The sequence below is a fragment of the Xenopus tropicalis genome, chromosome 3 (assembly GCF_000004195.4).
Source record: "Xenopus tropicalis strain Nigerian chromosome 3, UCB_Xtro_10.0, whole genome shotgun sequence".
In the NCBI taxonomy this organism is placed as follows: domain Eukaryota; kingdom Metazoa; phylum Chordata; class Amphibia; order Anura; family Pipidae; genus Xenopus; species Xenopus tropicalis.
The window spans coordinates 122,955,792-122,978,314 of record NC_030679.2 but is presented as its reverse complement, the minus strand read 5'-3'; the positions used below and the strand labels follow the sequence as shown (position 1 = coordinate 122,978,314).

General features: G+C 41.2%; 1 protein-coding gene across 2 annotated transcripts in view; it reads left to right on the top strand.

The window, feature by feature from the left end:
* Positions 1-8,162: 8,162 nt before the first annotated feature.
* arhgap25 (Rho GTPase activating protein 25) overlaps positions 8,163-22,523 on the top strand; it is a 45,483-nt gene continuing 31,122 nt past the window's right edge. Inside the window, exon 1 of one of the 2 annotated variants that reach the window (NM_001006709.1) lies at positions 8,163-8,547. In NM_001006709.1, the coding sequence (NP_001006710.1) occupies positions 8,487-8,547 (61 nt within the window). In that variant the 5' untranslated portion in view covers positions 8,163-8,486. The remainder of the gene's footprint in view (positions 8,548-22,523) is intronic. The other variant, XM_031897824.1, reaches the window with a different exon arrangement.

Below are 22,523 nucleotides of genomic sequence, written 5' to 3'. Positions count from 1 at the left end.
TAATTCCTCTTTTAACATAATTTACTTATAAGGAAGGCCACTTGGTGGCAGCAGTTTACCAGCCTGTTTGAAAAGCAGGTTACAAAAGTGCCTAAAGGGCCTTCTGTATAATAAATAAAAATAATAATAAAAAAAAATAATAATGATAAGTGGGGTTAGAATTAGCATGATCTGGTTATATTTGCCATGTTCCAAAATATATATTTGCTACCCCTTCAGAAGCCCATCAAGTTAAGCATTATAGGATAAGTAAAACTTAACTGTAGCTCAGAATGCTTTTCTAAGCACTTTTGTAATTTACAATTTTTTTTAAAAATTTTAGTTTCAGGGCTATTTGAGTTTTTATTAATTGGCAATATAACTGTACAGTCAGAGATATATTCAGAAGGAAAACAGAAGTATTCTGATATTGCTCTGCTCAGAAAAGCGATCAGAAGCCTCAGATGCCTTTTTCTACCAACTTCCTAAGCAGAGCAATATACAAACCCTTCTAAAGGACGTATAGTCACAGAAACAGAAAAATTATTGGCATTTAGTAAAAACTTAAATAGCCCTGAAACTGAAAAAATTACAAAAGTGCTTAGAAAAACACCCTGAGCTATTTTACGTTCACTTTTTAAAGGTTTACTTATTAGTAGAGTAATTGACATAATTTGGGCTTATTTGCCTGCATGTGTACACATAAAGCAGTTAGTAGCTCTGTAAGGGTTACAAGGGAATATGTTAGCAAAAAGCAGATATAAGGCAAGATAGTTGTATATAAAGGAGGTTTTATTTTGGTTCCGCTGGACCCATTCCCTTTACTTGGCACCAGAAATGGAACAGGGGGGTGCCCTCATGCCAAGGAACACTGGTTGCTATGGATTGGGCGTTAGTTGTACTTTGATGATGTTACCATGGCTACAATCAGTGAGGCAGGATTGGGAATACCACTCATTGTTTCTGAGGAATATTGCACAAATGATTTCATGCTTTGCCAAGTATGAAATATGCTAAGAAAATCCGTTAGGTAGGGTGGGCACAGCCAATCCAGACGCTCCCCTGCTGCGCATGAACTTTATTATGCATCTGGAGGCTATTTGTGTTTCTGAGAAAGATAAGATTTTGTTAATCTTTAGTTTGGTTGGGTCCAAAAAATTGATTTTTAAGAGAAGAAATTCATGGCAGGGGCTTTGGTGTTTGATTTGGGGAGAAGGGGGGGCAAGAATGTACAATGGGGTTTGGGATTCATACTTTACATCCAAGATATACAGTATGGGCCTGTACCTCTTGTGAGCAGGGCTCTCTTTTGTTCTGCCACCCATGGCCATTTATTGTGCATCATTGAAATAATTATGACCACGTGTTCCATGCTTGCTGCCTCTGTATAAATCAAGAATTGTCCATAGGTCTGGGATGATGATGGTGATTACGAGGAGGAGTACTTGATTCAGCAGGTTTGTTATTAGGTGACTAAAATGTAAATTTTCTATTTACGAGTATCCAATTGTACATACTACTAAAAAAGTATATTTTTATGATTTTTTTTTTTTCGATGAAGCAGGGTTTTGTATATGAGCTTTTTTATGTAATATATTTTTCTAGAGACCTACATTGTTTGGGTACAGTTTTCCTTTTAAACTGGCCACATCCCAGTCCTGTTCAAAACTGGCTGTTCATATCCCAAAATCCAGCAAAACTAGGAGGGCCGAAATGTGCCAATCACTGCTTGATACATCATAGTCCCGCCCCTTAACATCATCATCCTGATCAGGGTTGTTTTAATAAATTGGCAAAAGAGGCATTTTCCCAGGGCCCAGACATTTAATCTAGTATAAATTTTGATTGAAAGATGCCAGGGATCATACTTCAGTAAGCTCAGGCCAGTTCTACACTGCCTTATTGGAATATTGAAATTTGCCTGCTTGAGGGTTGTTCTATGATTTCTTGGGGTAGTGGGTGGCCCACCAATGAAATGCTTGCCCTGGCCCACTGGTACCTGGGCCCTGCCCCAATGTCACTGTCCTGCCCCCTCTGCGTCATCAGCCTCATCCCTATACATCACTACCTGGCTATTTCTTTCGCTCGATTTAAGATTAGTTTTTTTAGCCAATTAAATTGTTATAGGATAGAGAAATCTGATTGCCAAGACAGGGGCAAATAAGCATTTATTTTATCTGCTTGGAAGGGAAATGGGCTAATGCCTTCTTGGCTTTTTTGGTGAGGGGTTTCAGCCTCAGTTACTTGTATATGTTGGTATATTTGTTAAATAGGAAAGGTGAGTGCTGCATTAAAGGAAAACTATACCCTATATATATTGCAGAAATAAACTCATATGTAAAACCCTGCTTCAGATAAATAAACCATTTTCATAAAAATATACTTTTTTAGTAGTATGTGCTATTGGGTAATACCAAATAGAACATTGCCATGTGTGCCAAGGCACACATACATACTAGGCCCCATCAGCCAATGAATGGACAGAGTTCTGCCTTTTACTCTCACACTACTTCCTTCCTGCCTTTCTCTTTTCTGCCTGAGCTGCACTAAGTAGCGTAAATGTATAAATGTGCTAGGGCCCTTAGATTGTAAGCTCTGCTGGGGCAGGGACTGATGTATAATCTCTGTGAAGCCCTGAAACATAGATAAACACCCTGTGAATGAAGGATAATAATAATGCTCTATCCCAAGGATAATAATGCTCTATCTCCCAGCATCTAACAATAAACTTGTGTTTTGCTGCGTTCCACAAATGAAACAAATACCCCTTTCCTGCTCTAGCCTCTCCCACCACACCGTGCCCTTATTCACTCCATCCTCACTTATTCCTACCTGGCCCCTTAGGTTTCTCTCCCGTGTTCTGCTTTCTCTAGTCATATCATCAATGGCTTTTCAGTTTAGCAGGATTAATAATTTACAGTAGGGTGAAGATGGAGAGCAGAGAGACATTAAGCAAAAGGATAAGGAGGAACTCATTTGGGGGAAATTACCCATACCATGCTGACTAGTGGATGAGACAGTTGCACAGTTGGAAAGAGGAAATACAAATGCTCATTGTTATAAGTAGAACGGCAAACTTTTGCAAAATATAAGGATGCAGCTAATAGCAACTTCTCCCCAAATTCTCCCCATGCCATTTGCTGAGTCTTGTATTGCTGGGACATTCCAAAAATAATTACATTTGGTGCAAGTCAGTTGTGGCTGTTGACAGGGTCAGACTAGGGTGGAGGGGGCCCATGGGAACTGCTATCCCAGGACCCCCCCAAACCCCCCATGGTCCCTGGCCACCCACACACCCCATCCCCTGAGCACACATATCTGATGCTCACCTAGAAGTGTTTGGAGAGGGAGGTCAGTGGGGGGGGGCATAGGCAGGGGGTCTGGGTCTGAGGGTACCACTAGGGCCCACCAGGTTTTTTCTCTGTGTCTCGCCGGCTCAGTCTAACTCTGGCTGTTGGCCTGAACCTTGCCTATCAATCTGCCCCCTGTCCTGACCTAAAACCACCTGTTCAGTCCAAGGGGATCAGCAAGAATATGTGTTGTCCCCTTCACAAAGCAGAAACCTTACACTCACTAAAACATTTTATAACCACTTCCATATCCAGCAAAATTATCAGCCACTGAATGCTAAGATATTACCTTGTTGTTATCACTAGTCGGTAAGAAAAAGGCTTGCGTTAGCTCATGGTTAGTGGTAAACAGACTTCTCTCTATATAAAACTCTTATGGGAATATAATTTGTATATTTCAGGCTCATATACAGTTCAGCCTTGTACACTGTTATATTTTACAGGGGCATAAAATTAAATGTGACATAATGGGGATATAATGGCAGTGTATGTAATTACCCACATACATATACAAAGATATATACAATGCAACTTTATCAAGTTCTTTGTCACTTCAGTCTGTGTCAGACATAAATAAGGCCCCACAAATAACGTTCTGTTTGAAAATGAATGGCTTTCGCAGGTCAGCTGACAAAAGCGTAGATCAACACAACAGAGTCTCCATTTATTCTGTACTAATTCAGTCACATAGGCATATAGCATTCAGAAACTGGTTTTATATTTGCACATACACACAATGAGAGGGCAATGCCTTCTGGCTTTGACAGTTGAAAGGGTGATTCACATTAAAATTAACTTTTAGTATGTTATAGAATGGCCAATTCTTAGCAACTTTTCAACTGGTCTTCATTATTTATTTTCTACAGTTTCTAATTAATTGCTCTTCTCTTCTGATTCTTTCCAACTTTCAAATAGGGGTCACTGACCCCGGCAGCCAAAAAACTTTTGCTCTGTGAGGCTACAATTTTATTGTTATTGTGACTTTGTATTACTTATTTTTCTGCCCAGGTCCTCTCCTATTCATATACTAGTCTCTAATTTATACCCCTGCTTGGTTGCTAAGGTAGTTTGAACCCTAGCAACCAGATAGCTGCTAAAATTCCAAACTGGAGAGTTGCTCAACAAAATGTGAAATAATTAAAAACAAACACAAATAAGCACAGATCATGGAGGTCATTGATCTTGGAAGCAGGTAGAGTAAGAGCAGGAAAGCAGGAGGTGATCATTTTAAGATATGTTATGGCAGTTATATGGTTGTGTGATTTACCCTATTTCAGATAGTCTTTTAGTGGTGCCCGTAACAACCAATTAGATCTTTGCATTTGTTTTCTAACTTGTAGGTGACCATTCAAACCTAATTGCTAATTGGTTAGTATGGGCAAAAATGGCATAAAATCTGTGTAATTTTTTTTGCGTGTTTTTTCTTCTGCCAGAACTTACGTTGAATAACAATCTATGCAGATTGCTATCCTTTGTGCTTCCTTCCTGTATTCTGCATCATTTCCAGGTCTTTGCATTATTACCACTGTGGTCAGTCTTACTCAATACTGTCTCCTACATCGGCTGTCATGCCTACCTATGCATTCACAGTCCTCCATCCCCCCTCCTCAGCCTACTACTAGTTGTAATCCCAAGCCTTAAAACCTAACAATTAGGGTTAGAGTTAGGGTTAATGTCGCAGGAGGTGACACAGCGGATAGAGGAAGGAGCATGGAGTATGGCTGACCATAGAGGGAGGCCTAGGAACTCATCTGATGAAGAGTACAGGGGAGGAGCAAAAAGGATAATGATCTGTGCAGAGTGTGCATGTTAAACTCTTGGGCTATCTTAATATTGACAGGGAAAATCACACATACAGGACAATGTACTAGGAGTAGGATGTCCTAAAAGGAACACCATGCCAAGGGTCAATTGAAGTCAGTAATTAGAGGTCCACTAATGTCAAGGTGACAAGGAAACAAGACAACGGATAGCAGGGGAGATTACCGTTAGCTCACAAACCCAACAGTCTTCTGGGCCAGGTCAGAAATCCTGGCCCAGAACAGATCAAACACCCCAAAGGCCAGAGTGTGATATCTGCATACTGATTGACTCTATTGAAAATGAATGGGATATATGGTCTTTTGCAAGATATACTGTTCTACAGAAAGGAGTGTGTAGAGCTGCACAAATAGAGGGGTACAAGTGCAATGGGTTTGTTCAACAGAAGAAAAGAAGTGAAAAAAGAGAAGAGCATGGTATAGATATCTATTGTTCAGGGAGACTTTTTTTTAAACTATTTAAAGGGCTTTAATGGCTTGCTGACTGATAGGCACCAGGGAATTCACACACAGAACTGTAAATGGAGAACATTTATTTCTTATGGAGGAAGTTAATGTTTAAGCAGAGGAACTAGGTCCTATATTGGAGGAAGTTTGCTTTCATGAAATAATGAACCTTCCCATTTGTACTTGCTATTCTTTTTTATTTCCTTATAATAAAATATTTCCCTAGGCATATGAAAGCAAAAATCATGCAAAAACAGCCCCCCCCCCCCCGCTGGTGTTTTTCTTATTTAGCATGAACTCAATTGCAATTGGGCTTTGGGCCCACGGAGCATATGCAAGCGCTGAGTAAAGCTCACTGCACATGTGCAAATCCCATTATTTTATTTAGATACATTGGAAAGCCGAATAGAACAGATTTAGACAATATTGAATGGGTTTTTCTGGAAGAAATTATTTGTTCTGTATGAAGAAGGAGAGTTTGATTTGCTAAGTCTAAAGACTGTTTCAAAACACTCCCTCCTAAGGGTAATGTCCCCTGGATAGATCTCCACTACCGGGGGCTACTAGGGAATTGTCAGTGAAAAGCCCCATGCATCACTTCGGTTTTCCAAAGTCATACAAAGTTGCCTGCAGGAGGAAATCTTTGTGCAACTTCGGAAAACTGAAGCGATGTGTAGTCCTTTCCAGTGGTGATTGCCTTTGTTGGTGGTGGAAAGACATTTCGGAGAGGTAAGATGCCACGGTATAAGATATCTTTCACAGGTGACTAATCTCTCTATGGGACATTAACCTTAAAGAAGAACTAAACCCCCCTAGGTGAAAAAGTCCCCTTAACTGCCCTCCATTGATCCCCCTGACCTCTCCCTTCTCGCACATCCTATTACAATAATAAGTGACCCTATTTAAAAACCTGACCTAAAAAAGCAGAGCAGCGCAGTAGAGTACCTAGGCGCCATCTTCTGACCATTAGAAAATGCTTCGGGTCTTACCAACGTCATGGACCCCGCATGAGCAAGCGCAGTTTAAGCTGATCCCCTACTAGCCCCGACTGCACATGCTCCTGCAGGGTCCATATCGGCGGGCCACAAATCCGGGCCTGCATGGGTGGCAAAATCAGGCATTTGCTTGCTTCAGCTGGGGCAAAACAGTGGCCATGGGTGGGGCTGGTAGTGTAATTGTTATTAAATTCAAGCCCACGTGTTGTTATGCACCCAATCCACCCAATTATGTCCCCAACTCAGTCTCTGCCCCTGTTCACTTTGCACAGGCAGACATTAGAGGTCAGTGATGAAAGTTTTGAACTATGGAGGAAATCCATAAAAAGTAGAGACCTAAAAGTATGATTATCAGGTAGCAAATGGGCAGGGCATGCAAGGGGGTGGGCAGGGTTTGGCAGATCAAAGGTGGGGTTTTTTAGTGAAATGTGCGTGGCTAGGGTGAATCAGGGACATAATTATGTGTTTTTATTCCTTCATTGGGACCACATTCCTGATGGCGGCCCTGACCACATGGCACTTAATCTTTGTATATTCATACTTATTTAGTATAACGTTTGGTCAGTCATGAACTACAATTTTTTTAAATATGGAACACGGATGTCCTGCCATCAGAGGGGTATAGAACGGTACTACATTCAGGGCCCTCATGGCCTGATGTGCAGGCTTGCCTAAAGCCCATGGGACCCTTCTGCCCACCTTGCCTGCTACCTTATCATGCCTTGGTTCCTCCTCTGGCAGTTGGTATTTCTAGACTTGGGTATGTTTCACCCCACCTCTTCGGTGACATCAGAGATAGGCAGGTCGTGGGCCTAATAATAAAGTTAGCTGGCCAGGTTGGGAGTGAACAGTTTGGGGTTAAGGTCCCCATACACAGTGTAGGGGCAGAAACGATGGCCATACCCGCCTGAAATTAGCCAGTTATTTATCGGGCAGGTTAAAAGATTCAGTCAGATCGGGGACCGCATCGGCTTGTTGATGCAGTCCCCGAACTGATTGCCCCATTGCCACCATAATCGAATTAGCCCACATGTTCCCCGATTTCGCCCACCCGTAGGTGGGGATATCGGGTGAAGATCCGCTCGCTTGGAGACCTCGGGGACCTTTAGTCGCAGGTTAACTTTTTGTTGACCTACACATCACTATTGCCCCCCACCGGTGTAATTTTCTGCACTGTAAAATTGTACAGCACTGTGTATGCTAGTAGCACTATATAAATTTAAGTCCAATAAACTGGCTCTTTAGTTCATTTGGATAGACACGTTTTTATGAGAGCACAAAATTTTGGGCCATAGCTCAAGTAGAGATAAATACAATATAAATTGTAGTACATGAATGCTTTTTTTAAGTCTAAAAATGTTGGCGACTTGGGTATTGTACAGAATGGGCTCATTATACCATAGCACTGGTCTCATGTGCCTCATTCACATTGGGCTTGGCAGTAGCTACGAGAATCTGACTGCTAAATGCCAATAACTAGGCCCTGGAGCTCCCCCTTTGTACAATATACAAGTAGTGCCTCCTTTTTAAACAGCATGTTGATGAAATACCCACAACTTCCTCCTAAGGGTGTAATGTAGCTGTCAGACTGGAGCATCAGGTTTCTGTGTGCCTGCCCCCAGCACAGCCTACAGAGGATTCTACTGGACACGGCTGGGAGCCTGGCTCCGTAGCCACACTGGCTAAAACATCTGGACAAGCACATGCCCAGACCACTGACAGAGCTGCAGAAAGCTGCCCAGGTCTCACCAGCTTTAACCTACAGGGCTTAAAATCTGAAAGAGGAAGCCTGGGGGTTCCATAGTGCAACATGCTGAATGGGACAAGGACCTGAGCGGCAAGACAAGTAGATTCTGCCTACATCATTGGTGGTCCAGTTTTGCTCCTCTCCAAAAATGTCACTGAGACTTCCCCGAAACTGGGACTTCAACATGAAACCTGATTTGGGCAAAATAGGTACCGGTTACTGTTCTATGTGCTTCTTTCACTTTGTGCAGCTTTTGTGCATATGTATATCCCTGGGCAGAGAGAGTATTTGCAGCATCACAGGGAAGAGCTAGAAATTAAATACTAATAAGGTATGCAATCCCTTTTCCAGAAACCTATCATCCAGAAAGCTCTGAATTATGGGAGGGCCATATCTCATAGACTCCATTATAAGCAAATAAGTCTATTTTTTAAGATGTTTTCTCTGTAATAATAAACCAGTAGCTTATACATGATCACAAATCATGAGCACAAATCCATATTGGAGCCAAAACAATCTTATTGGGTTTATTTAATGTTTAAATAATTTAGCAGCCTTAAGGTATGGTGATCTAAACTACGAAAAGATCCCTTATCTGAAAAACCCCAGGTCCCAAATGTTCTGGATAACAGATCTCATACCTGTATAATAATTCAGCATAGCTTTATCAAGTGGAGGCAGCATATGGAGCTTTAGAATGTAAGCTTTACCCACTTTCTTTCTATGTCGATTAATATTTGTACGTAATCTTTATGTTCTTTGTATGCACCCATCTATTGTACAGCACATCAGTATATGTTGCCTCTATATATAATGCATGAGTAATAATAATAATGTGATCCCCATAAATTACAAAAAACAAGGCCATCTGTTCTACTGCCCTCCAACTCTAGGGCTCCTGGCTGTCTGAGATTTAAGCATCACTGTTCATATAAATGTTTGTCATCCCTGTGCCTATTGCTCCCATCATTATAGCCACTACTGTTATCCGGATAGAACAGTCGCTTATTATTATACCATACAGCTGCGTTTCTTCGGGTTACCCAGACATGGTTGGAGGTAGAGTGCAGTTGCCTTGGGGGGACTCTGGTGGGAAGTTGTAGTTGTACAACAGCTGGAGGGCTGTTTCATGCACATCCAGATGCATAAAGCCCTCATGGCTGATGTTTTTTTGCCCACATTGCACCTCTTTGTTCCTTTATGCCCCTATTTTCATGTATTTTACAATCAGGCTGTGATTGTAGTGACATTTTTGAGTACCGTGTACTTTTTCTAGTATTGATGGGCAGTATAAAAATGTTAGTGAAGCTCATTGCTGACTTTGCTGACATTGCTGACAACTTACATGCCCATATATATTTATAAATATATATATATATATATATATATATAAACCTCAGTCAGCACAGGATGTGATTGTATAATATACAGGTCAGACTGAGCTTCCTGCTGCACAGTGAGTCACAGGATTCAGAAAACAGCACAATTTACTCATGTTTCTAATGCCTCTGTGTGTTTTAGTAAGACAGCTAAAATCAGGCTCTGTAAAATTCACAATTCCATTGTTGCCAGCCTATGAAAGGAATTCCATGAATTGCTGTGGGGTGTTACACCACATGAGAAATACACACAAAAGAAACATATTGCATTACTCCTACTATATATCCTAGTGCATTTAAGGGTGTGTTTTACCTTTATTGACATATGATACCTTTGAACAGAATCATGGCTAAAGCAAATAGCAATAGGGTTGGGCCTAGAGGTAATTACATCCAAGGCAAGGACCTCTTGATCCCACCAGGTCTGTCTACCCTCTAGTTCCAGGCCCAGACTGGCAATCTGGGGATTCTGGGAAATGCCAGAGGGGCTGCTGTAAGATGCCACAGTCACTATTTATTGGGCCTGTGGGGGGCTGTTTGGGTCTCTGGGTACTTGAAATACCAGGGCCTACTTTGAATCCCAGTCCGGGCCTGTCTAGTTTCCTGTCCCTGAATAACACGCAGCTTATATGTGATACTCCTTATATGTTGGTGTGTTGTATCTTTCCTGCCTCATTTAGCATGTAATGTATGGCAGATGGACATCCCTTCAGCATAAAGCCTCCCTGGAGATTACTATAAATTATTGGCAAGTATAAGACATCTGATGAAAGGTACAAGTGAGTGATTTTTTGGCTTGTTTGGTTTAAGCCTTAATGTCAGGTCGAATGGTTGATCAAAGCTCCTACAGATATAGGAAAGCATAGCCACACCAGCCATTCAGTCATAGTTCCAACGACCCAGGCAAGGCATTACGTGTTCAACCCATATCTCACCTTTAAGGACCATAGGCAGGGCTTTTATCTAGAAGAACCACCTTAAATCTCACCTTACTTGACCTACAGGCAGGAGTGCCCTAACTACAGAACTTGCTTTTGAAGGGCCACAATTTGGGAATGACTGATATAAGGAAAGCATCAGATTATGATAATCAGATAATCCCATAATCACCCAGACATCTCATAGATATCGCAAGACATATCTAGCCTCTGCTAAAAAACATGGAGAAAAGTGGACAAAAGTGCCCTATTGATTGGTTGCTGGATGATACTGCTAATACTTTGGAATTTTTTTGGCAATCAATGCAGTGCCTTTAATTTACTGCTTGTCTCCAAAGACATTTGACATTTAATACTCTTGTATAAGGAAGAGGAAACTGTAGATTTCTTTGAATAAAAGATATTCTCATGACAGCAGAGTAATACTCAGGAAGGAAGGCGTACTGTAGAGTAGGCTGCTTTCACCACAGGCGTGAAGATATATTACTTAGTAGGAGATTGGGTGGGTCTGTTATACACCACTTATTACTGACTTTTGTTTGTTTGTTTGTTACATTCTGAAACCCAAGCATTCAAGGTCTGTGGGTTTATATGAGGGATGGTGTTTTTTGATGTTTAGTTATTGTAACCCCTATTTGGTTGTAAAAACAGGCAGTGCCAGCTAGAATGGGTTTAGAGCATGGGGTACATAGGACTCTCCCCCTAAGGGGAAATATCCTGGAGTGTAGTGCAACTACAACTCACTGATGCTGTATGCAGAGTAAAATAGCAGATAATGGACGCCAGAAGGTTCTTGCAGATGAACAAATTATAACTTGGTTTATTGTCTCAGACAATTGCCTCACAGGGTTAATCATACTCACAAAATGCAGAAATAGCAGTAGCACACTATGAGGACAAAAAGAGAGGATGCCCACTGGTTTATCCCACCTCTTTCGAGTCTAGGCAGGTTAAAGGCACCTGACCAGCTCGGCACTACTATGGAGGGCAGTCTGGATAGGTACCTAAGTCCTCAGGATGTATACTTTAGCTGTATTAGGATCCCAACAGCCAGATTATGGATCAGGGGTTTTCACTAGCCTGATTCCCATGTCTTAGCTGTGTCCCTATGTTAAGGCAACAGTGCCTGTCAAGAAGGGTACTTCCAGCTAACCCCCTGGTTGGAGCCAGAAACTGCTCTTGCTTCCTTTTCTATCTGTGTCACTTTCCTAGAAAGTGCTCTATGGAGTCTTACTGTCTATCTGGTCCACATTCACGGGGTCCCTGCCCCCGACTTCCCTAAAGTGTAGATAGATTCTCTAGGGTAGGCTTTGGCTTTACTGGGGCCCTGTTGATCCCAGGCTCAGTTGACCTTCCACCTGAGACATACAGAGGCAGCCACTCCTTTGCTAAACACTATATGTGGTGTCAACCTGTAAACCAATAAGGCACATATGTAAAACTATAACTTGATACATGGGTCCTCACCCAGTAACAGCATAAACTAGGAAGTTGTAGGATTTAAAGCCATAGGGGCATGTTAACCCTATGGGTTCCTACTTTATTATATCTGATTCCCACTGTGGGGGTCTCCAGGTACCTGCACAGTAGATTAAATAGGTTTATCAACCATAATATTGTTGTGTGTTATTGCAGTCCTTTATGAATTGTGTATTTAATTCCAACTGTAAATGTTAGTCTCGTATTTCGTATTTAAGTACAAGCATAGGGCATTTAAACCACTATATAGGGCAGGGGTGGCCAAGACATCGATGGCGGTCCACCAGTCGATCCCCCGTGGATTTCTGGTGGACCGCGACAAAGCTAGGGGAAGCGGAAGTGTGCCGTTAATGTGTACATACGTTGCGTCGCGGGGGAGGAGTCATTGGTTGATCACCAACTTCTGCGATTTCACTGAAATCGCGCCGCCGCGTATGCCATCCCACCGGCAATTTACATTTTTGCCGGTGGTATGGCCTTTCAGGGAGATTAGTCGCCCGTGAACAAGGAGAATTGTCGTGGGCGACTAATCTCCCAGTGTGCCGGAGCCCTTATAAGTTCCAAGATATTAGAATAAGTACTGCTAATGTAATAAGTTTTGTAAGAACGCCACCTGCTGGTCAGTTTTCTATCTGGGATTCAGTCGAGAAAACGTCAGAAGAAAGAGATCGGCTGATGGTCTGGTGTTGCTCACTATAGGAAAGACTTGAGAAAACTTTTCTGAGGTTTTTCATGCCTTTAAAGAGAGCAACACTAGAACACTTCCCAACAGGTTCACAGATAAAAATCTTACCAGCAGGTGGCGCTGTTCTTATAGAATTCAGTATATTAGCCTTATACATTTTTCTGCGTATCATTGAATCTTCAAAAAACAAACAAACTTATATAAATTGCAAAAGTGCAAAAATAAGATTTTATATTCATTCATCTTAAGGGCTTACCTTTTCTATAATGAGCTTTATTAAAGCTACAACACTCTGATCTGCTTAAAAAACAAGAGTCTTAAAAAAAAGTCTTAACTTTAATCTGTAAAAACATTTGTGGTAATATGGGAAATCCATGCAACCTTAGTGCTCACTGTGTGTAGGTTTCTGCATCCCTAACTTGCTTATATCAGTTTCAGCAGTAGCTGGGAGTGTTTTCATTAGTGGCAATTACTCAACTGAGATTGCTTTATAACCGCTTGCTAAATGAATGCACAGGAGGGATTGTCCGTTATAAATGTCACAACCCAGATTATACTCTCTCTCTCTCTCTCTCTCTCTCTCTCTCTCTCTCTCTCTCTCTCTCTCTCTCCTCTCTCTTCTCTCTCTCTCTCTCTCTCTCTCTATATATATATATATATGAAACTGAATTAAATTCCTTCTTTTCATGTTATATCAGTTACACACAAATCTTACCCCCAACTGGCCAATCGGGCTGGCCCCCTACAACTGCTATAGCCCCCTAGGAGGAGTCAAGCCAACAGTTGGGGTAAAGGTGGCCATACACGGGCCGACTATAGCTGCCGATATCGGTCCCTTGGACCGATTCGGCAGCTAATCGGCCCGTGTATGGGGAGAGCAGATCGGCTTGGCCGACCGATATCTGGCCTGAAATTGGCCAGATCTCGATCAGCCAGGTTAGAAAATCTGGTCGGATCGGGGACCGCATCGGCTCGTTGATGCGGTCCCCGATCCGACTTCCCCATTGCCGCCCACATAATCCGATCGTCTGGCCCCAGGGCCAAACGATCGGATTATTATTTTTTTTACCTAAATGGTCCCCGATATCGCCCACCCGTAGGTGGGGATATCGGGGGAAGATCCGCTCGCTTGGCGACATCGCCAAGCGAGCGGATCTGCTCGTGTATGGCCACCTTAACTCTGCCCTACACAGATGAGAATGTATTTAAACCTGGACACAATTTGAATTCAGTGGGAACAAATTCTTCAATTGAGCCTCTGTTGTTTGATCAACTTAGATCAATTCAAATTCCAAAATGATCCTATCACAGCAGATTATACATTATAGGGGAAGTTTACTTTCACATTAACTACTGTATTTATATATACTAGGACCCATTCTATGCATGTTTTCAGTTGGTATTCAATATTTATTTTCTATGGATTTTTATTTATTAGCCTTCCTATTTTGCCTAATTTCAGCCCGCAACTGAGAATTCTAACTGGTTGTCACTGACCCCTTCAACGAAACAAACAGATTTCATGTTTGCAGTGTTTTTGTATTGCTCGTTTTTCTTTTCTACTTTTCATTTTACATTTGAATTTCAAAATTGCTTCCTGGTTGCTAGAGTATGTAGCCCCTAGCAACCAGATAGTTTACTTTATGAGGGCAGAACAGGAATAGTAAGAATAGAAATGAAAGACTCATTTTGCCCAAGAATGATGCTCCACACTACAGTTCTGCCAAACCGAATGTCTTGTTATCCCAAAAGAACAAACAGTAAAGACCAACTGCAAACTGCCTGCATCATGCTGAAAACTATCTTCATTATCAACTGCCTCTTTCTAGGTAGAACATTTGTTTTGCACACCGCCAGCACTGCATGGCAATAACAATTCTAACCATGTGCAAGTTTATCACATCCAACTGTGACTGCTCAGAGAAGAAGAAGGCTTTTTGCACCCTGCACTCTTCCTCTTTTCATTGTTTCTTGGGTTCCTGAATTCACAGGGCGGCTGATTTACATCATCGGGCTAAAAAAATAAATTAAATTAGAATTCAAATACCAATTCCAAAATAGGAAATATGACGAGAATCAGTCAGGGAGAATCAGTCACCATTTTTAAGCTACTTGCCCTAGTTTAACAAAAACCCTTGTTTCCTGATATTACACAGCATGATACAACATCCGGAGTCTTTTTCATTTCTTAAAGTGGCACTCATCATCATCATCACGATGTTAACATTATGAGCAAAATTCCTGTATATATATATATATATATATATATATAGAAAAATAATGTGAAAGCTGCACTCCCTTAAAAATGAATGCCCAGAACCAATGAAAGTGGTCCAAACTCCAAATATCCTTGTTTCTCAAAATGCTTTATTCTATAAATTTCACCAATAGTGATGAGCGAATCTGTCCCATTTCGCTTCTCTGAAAAATTTGCGAAACGTCAGGAAATTTGCGAAACAGCAAAAAATCTGCGAAACATTCTTGACGCACGTCTTTTTTTTTTGTCGTCTGTGTCTTATTTTTGTCACACGTGTCTTTTTTTGCATGACTGTGCCCATTTTGATGCGACCGTGCCTAGTTTGTGCCCCATTTGACGCACACCGACTTTTTTTGACTCGTGACGAATTTTACTGCGGTGAATTTTCGTGCACGTTTTGCGAAACAATTCATCAATGTCGAAATGTGGAAGTTCGCTGTGAATCCATGCCTTCTGAAAAAATTTGCTCATCACTATTCACCAACATTTTTATCTCCTGCTTGGGGCTTTTTTTAAAGGAACAGTAACACCAAAAAATTAAAGAGTTTTAAAGTTAATGAAATATAATGTACTGTTGCCCTGCACTGGTAAAAGTTGTGTGTTTGCTACAGTAACTCTACTATAGTTTATATATAATAAGCTGCTGTGTAGCCCCGGGGGCAGCCATTCAAGCTGGAAAAAAAGGCACAGGTTACATAGCAGATAACTGATAAGCTCTGTAGAATACAATAGTGTTTTATCTGTTATCTGCTAAGTGCCTGTGCCTTTTCTCCTTTGAATGGCTGCCCCCATGGCTACACAGCTGCATTCTTTATATAAACCATAGTAGTGTTTCTGAGGCAAACACACCAGTGCAGAGCAGCAGTACATTATATTGGAATTTCTTTCATACACTTGAATTTTTTGGTGTTACTGTTCCTTTAAGGTTAACTAATACAAAGTGAAACATACCATTTATACCATGTGCCAATTATTAACAACAATCTCCCCCATGCCTATTAACTATACATGTGCCAACTACTTATACATAATATATTGCCAGTGAATAGTTATATTAAACAATGTAATGCAGTGCATATCCAAAATGTAGTAACATTTATGGAATAAAGCATTTTGAGAAGTGACCAGATCTGGAGGGCAGTTTGGCTGCTTTTGACTGTAGGATCTGACACAAGAGAAAGAAGTGACATTTATGGCCACTTGCATAGTATCCTTTGTCCAGTCAGTCAATTAGCCAGATATAGTGTAAAGCTGGCCATACACGTGGTGATCTAACATCGTCAGATCCGCCACACACAGTCAGGGCTGAAACAGCAGATAAGGAGATAGAAACAATAGGATTTCTACCTCCTTCTGCCGATTCAGCCCTGACGGCAGATGTTGGTCAGGCCCCTTCTATGGCACCCGATCAAAATTTTTTTTGGGTGCTATTCTCATGTCACCAATGGGTGGGGAATAGAAGCACATTTAGAAATGCAAATGATTTCTGAAGTTGTTTTGACCTCTACAATCTGAAATGTTTCCTGCCTATTGGAAACCTGCTTTTTAAAATGGTAAGGGGGCCTTGGTGTCAGAAATCATTGCCTCTCGTTGTATTTTAAGGGATACTGTCATGATTTTCATGGGATACTTTTTATTAATACGTTATACAATTTACATAGCAAATAATTCGCTCTACCATTTCAAATTTTATTTTTGAGAAGGAGCCAACGCTACTCATTAGCACTGTTTTTAGATAAACTATTGTTTTCTCATTCTTGGGTGCTTTTTTCATGTCTGCCACTAGGTGGGGCACGGAAGCACATTTAGAAAGGAAATGCTTTCTGAATTTGTTTTGATCTCTACAATTTGAAATCTTTTCCAGCCTTTAGGAAACCTACTTTTTAAAAGGGTAATGGGGTCTGGATGTCAGAAATCATTGCCTCTTATCGTATGTTAAGGGATTCTGATACCATTTTTATGGTATAGTTGTTATTACTGAATAACACCGTTTACGTTGCAAATAATTCACTCTACCAGTGTGTGTAGGTGCCATCTGAGCTAAGTGTGAGCTTTCAGAAGGAGCCAACACTACACAATAGATAAGCTGCTTCAGATAAACTATTGTTTTTCTAGTGAGTGCTATTCTCATATCTACCACTAGGATAGCATTGAGCATGAGCTGATTGGCTGCTGAGGGGGATAGGGAGGGGGCTGGTGGTGACATCACTCCAACTCGCAGCGCAGCAGTGTAGTGTGACTGAAGTTTATCAGAGCACAGGTCACATGGCTGAGGGCACATGGGAAACTAAGAATATGTCTAGCCCTTGTCAAATTTCAAAATTTGCGCTTTTGAAAAATTGATTTTACTGCAGGATTCTGTTCTATTAACTGATAAATTTTGTTAAAAATATGTTTCCTATGATAGAATCCTTTTAAAGTAAATGTAAATATTGAAAAAAAAAATAATGTCAAATTGGAGCGCTCATATAAGCACTTTTGCATTTTATTATTATTTTTTTTGGAGATTCCTAGATATTAGGGAAGATTTATATTAATATGTGTAATGACATTTTTCCACCTGTGATACAGTTGGGATAAAATGTCAGAAGAAGACCAAATAAACTGTTTTGTTGTTGCTCTGCTCAGGAAAGATATAAGAAACAGTCTCTTGTTCTTCTGATGTTTCTCCTGACTATATTATGGTTGGAAGAACTGGGCAGCAGATGGCGATGGCTAGCTTGTTTATATTTACTTTAAATGATAGAGGAGTAGCTACGATTTTCTTTTCTTTAATACTTTTTATAAGAACGCATCCTTAGTCACCTGGGGGGGGGGAAATTAGAACAAGTAAAATAACGAACAAATAAGTATAAATATGCAGACATTAAGTGCCATGTGATTAGAGACAGAGTAGCTGGTCCCTGCTTCATAGAGCAACTGTCCAACTGGCATGTGGCTCGCGACCCCCCCTCTGTGTGGCCCCCCACCTGTCTGGCTGCTTCGATGGCTTACCTTTGTGTAAACTTCAAATGGTATCAGTACTGAGATTAACTGCCCCCCTGCATTGTTCATAGCTCAGATTCAGGCTGTAAACCCCCTGTATTGTTTAAAAATATAATCCCCTGTGTTGTTCACACCTTTTTAATCCCTGCATTGTTCACCCCCTGCATTGTTCACACCTCAGGCTCAGCCTGTAAACCCCACATTGTTTACCCTTTCACACCTCAGACTGGAGGAGCAGTAGAAACCCACAAATAATCCCTGCACACTATAAAAAGAACATACACTGAGGTGGTACTGCAATTAAAAAGTTTTTTTTAATATATAGTTATTGTGCAGACTTTAGGAGCAGTGCCAGCATTGTGTCACTGTATGCTGCCTGTGTGTGCCATACTCTGCCTGCCCTATCCTGCCTGTGTGTGCCATACACACAGGCAGGTAGGACAGGCAGAGTATGGCACACACAGGCATCATAGGGCAGGCAGAGTATGGCACACACAGGCAGGGTAGGACAGGCAGAGTATGGCACACACAGGCAGCATAGTTCAGGCAGAGTATGACACACACAGGTAGGGTAGGGAACTTCTGTACCACAGAAGTTGGACAGCACTGCCATAGAGCATACAATCTAAATTGACTGTTTAAAATCATAACACAAAACTAAATTAGGCAGGTAGTGACTTTTGTTTGTAAAAGGTTTCACACTGGACGATGATTAAATAACTTAATTACACATCAAAACATTAAAATTGCCTAAGGAGGGCAGGGAGCAAGGTACATAAACAGCCCTTAATAAGGGCTGTAATTGTCTATTTGGTAGTTCCAGTATGGACTGCTGGCCTGCAGGAGGCTCTGCTTGAAGTAAAACTATGTCTTTGTGCTTCCAAAACTTGTCTCCAAGCCAGAAATGTAAAAATGGGCACCTACTTTGAGGCCACTGGGAGCAACATCAAAGGGGGTGGAGAGCAACATGTTACTTATAAGTCATTGGTTAGGGATCACTGTGTTCCTCTCAGGTTGCTCTCCCCGTTTGCATGAACAATTGTGTCTTTGTTTTCTGCAGGAGGCGCCTCCTAGTGGTGGGCAGTAGGCTTTGAAAGATATATCAATGTCTAAAAATCTTTTCTTTCTCTTTCAATGAAAAGAATTGGGACTAAATAAAAAAAAAATACATGTAATAACAAAAACAGAGCAGGTCATATACAGTATATATATACATTATTTGGCACCAGTAGGGTCATTTATGACCCCAAGCGCAAAGTGCAATTTCAGGTGCATTTCACCATGTTTTTTAACCTGGTGCTTGTATATTTCCTGCAGCCTGTGCCTTTGCCCACCAGCATGCCGGAGATATGTGCCCAACTGGCAAAGGGTTAACACCATGGAGCAGCTATACATTTAGTTCCGCATTTTTATCTGATCTGCAAAACACTTGTTTTCTCCTTCTTCTTTTTTTTTATTTTAAGACAAGAAAACAATTTTGTTGTTTCCCAGTAGAAAGTCCCTACTAGCAAAGATTCAATTTTACAGCTCACTCGTTATGCTAAAAATATTGTCATATTACAATAAGAACTGATGGTGCATGCAGATGTTGCTGTTCTTTTGCAATGGATTATAGAGGCAGATAATAGTGTAGGGATAATGGAATTATGATTTGTGTTTTTTTATTGCTTTGATTGGTTTTATTCGATTAAGTGATTTTACTCGTTGGTTTATTGTTTTTGCCAGTAAATATTTAGTTTCGGGGTCTCTATGTGTTGCAATACTATGCATACAGATATTAAACTGTCCAAGAATGCTCTCATTTTTGTTACTTAAATTTCTATTCATAATATCTCCTACTCCTATATTATGCTGACCCTTGCAACCAGATAGCAGTTAATGTTTCAGTCCTATCTGCGCAAAAAACAAGTCCTTAGCTGCCAATAATGACAACACTGGTTAGTTTTCAGGATAGGTATTAATTACTGATCATTTCATTAAAGACAGAGACTCTCTCTAATGCTCTGGAATATCACTAGAACTAAGCTTGGCTCCAAGTTTAGCAGAGTATTTGCCCTGGGCACAAATGGTTTTACAGTATACAGGTATAGGATCCCTTCTCCGGAAACCTGTTATCCAGAAAGCTCCGAATTACGGAAAGCCTGTCTCCCATAGACGCCATTTTAATCAAATAGTTTAGAATTGTAAAACTTATTTCCTTTTTCTCTGTAATAAAACAGTACCTTGTAATTGATCCCAACTAAGATATAAATAATTCTTATTGGAGGCAAAACAATCCTATTGGGTTTAATTAATGTTTTATTGATTTTTTAGTAGACTTATGGTATGGAGATCCAAATTATGGAAAGACCCCTTATCCGGAATACCCTTGGTCCTGAGCATTCTGGATAAGGGGTCCTATACCTGTACTGGAAATACTAGGTTATAGGTTGGAACTGACCACACAAAAGCAAGGGCAGAATGCAGAAGCCCCAATTTTATACTTTTTCCAGGAGTCATTGTTCTCTCCAGTGATTTTCTTTACTTAACATGCAGAATTATCTCTGTGCAAAGCAGTTTCCTGTTACAGTTTGGGCAGAGCTGTTACAGTTGAGATGATGATAACCGCACAGAGACCTTGTTTCTCACACAACCCAGGGACCTGATGCTTTTATATTCATCCAATTGCTTATTGGTATATCTCAGAAAAAGAGTTTTTAGATAGGTCCAGACTGGGATTCAAAACTGGAACTGGCAATTTAAGTACACAGAGGTCCTACCAGCCCCCCACCAGCCCAATGAATAGTGACTGTCTATGGCACCTTACAGCAGCCCCTCTGGCATTTGCCAGAACACACAGATTGCCAGTCTGGGCCTGGTCTCAGCATGTTATTATCCATCATGTTTTACTGGCTCCTCTTTTGAAAAGGGTTTCCGTCCTGCCCCACATTATTATATTATTATATACACGGACTAGCACAAATATTGATAAACTTGCTTACAGGCCCCCTTCCTAATTGTGACAAAAATAAAATTTCTTGAGCCCCACAGAAAACTCATGAAACATAATGATACTGCTTATTAGTCAGGTTTCCTGTAGGGTTTTCTCCCCGTTTTGTTATACATCAGTCCCTGCCTCAGTTGTGCTGCCTGCATGTAGTGTCTAAGGAGATTATAGTACCCAGAGCAACTCCTGGGGAGAATGTACAAACTCCTTGCAGACAATGGCCAAGCCAGAACTGAAATCAGGACCCTTGTACCACAAGGCCAAAGTGCTGCCTGCTGAGCCACCCTGCTGGCCCTAGTAGAGTTTACATACACATCAGCGTTGCAGATCTCAGTGCTTTGGCTCACTTGGGCACTGCATAGCCTTACTGGGGCAATCCTTAATTGTCACACTGTCTTCCCTTGAAGTACACACTTGGATTCCTACTGTTATTTACAAACCTCACCATCACTTTTTGTTGGAGCCATGATCTGCTGATATACTAGCCCTAACGCTAATTCCCTTGGTCCAACATAGGCTCTTTTCACTCCAGGCTATAAATATATCACTATTCTTCCCATCAAAGGTGGTGCTAAAATATGAAATCAGCCACTTACCTTCCTTTTACTTAACTTAAAGGGGTAGTTTACTTTTATGTTAGCTTCTATTAAGTTATAGCAGTGCTGTCCAACTTCTGTGGTGCCGAGGGCCAGAATTTCTCAAGCATACATAGTGGAGGGCCGCTAATGGAAGCCAGTTTTGACCACTCTCCCTTTTAAAACCACACCAACTTTAAACCACACCCATGTTATTACAAGACCATGCCCACATTAATGGTGGTAGCGCAGCAAATACCCAAATGTTCGGTGTTCACTGTGGGGATAGCAACCATCATTCATATGTAAAAGAATTATATTATGTCATATTAAGACACACCCTTAAATCCATATGCCTCCTCCTCCCCTGTGGATAGCACAGCAACCCCCAGCATATTATTACACACCTTAGGGACCATTTAATTGGCTAGTTCCAACTGCTAACAAACTCCCAGAACAAACCCCTGCCAGGTCCACCTCCCACAGGCAGCATAGGGCAGGCAGAGTATGGTACACACAGGCAGGGTAGGGCAGGCAGAGTATGGTACACACGCACAGGGTAGGGCAGGCAGAGTATGGCACACAGAGGCAGCACAGGGCAGACAGAATACACACACAATTTGTACTCTGCCTATCTATTATGCTGCCTGTGTGTACCATTCTCTGCCTACCCTATGCTGCCTGTGTGTGCCACACACTGTACATACAGTGACACAATGCTCCTACAGTCTGAGGTAAGAAGAGGCACTTCTCTGAGGTGTGAAGAGGATTTTACTGTGAGGTGTGAACAATGCAGGGATTAAAAGGTGTGAACAGTACAGGGGATTACATGTTTAAACAATACAGGGGAATTACAGCCTGAATCTGAGGTGAACCATGCAGTGTGCCAGTTAGGTAAAGC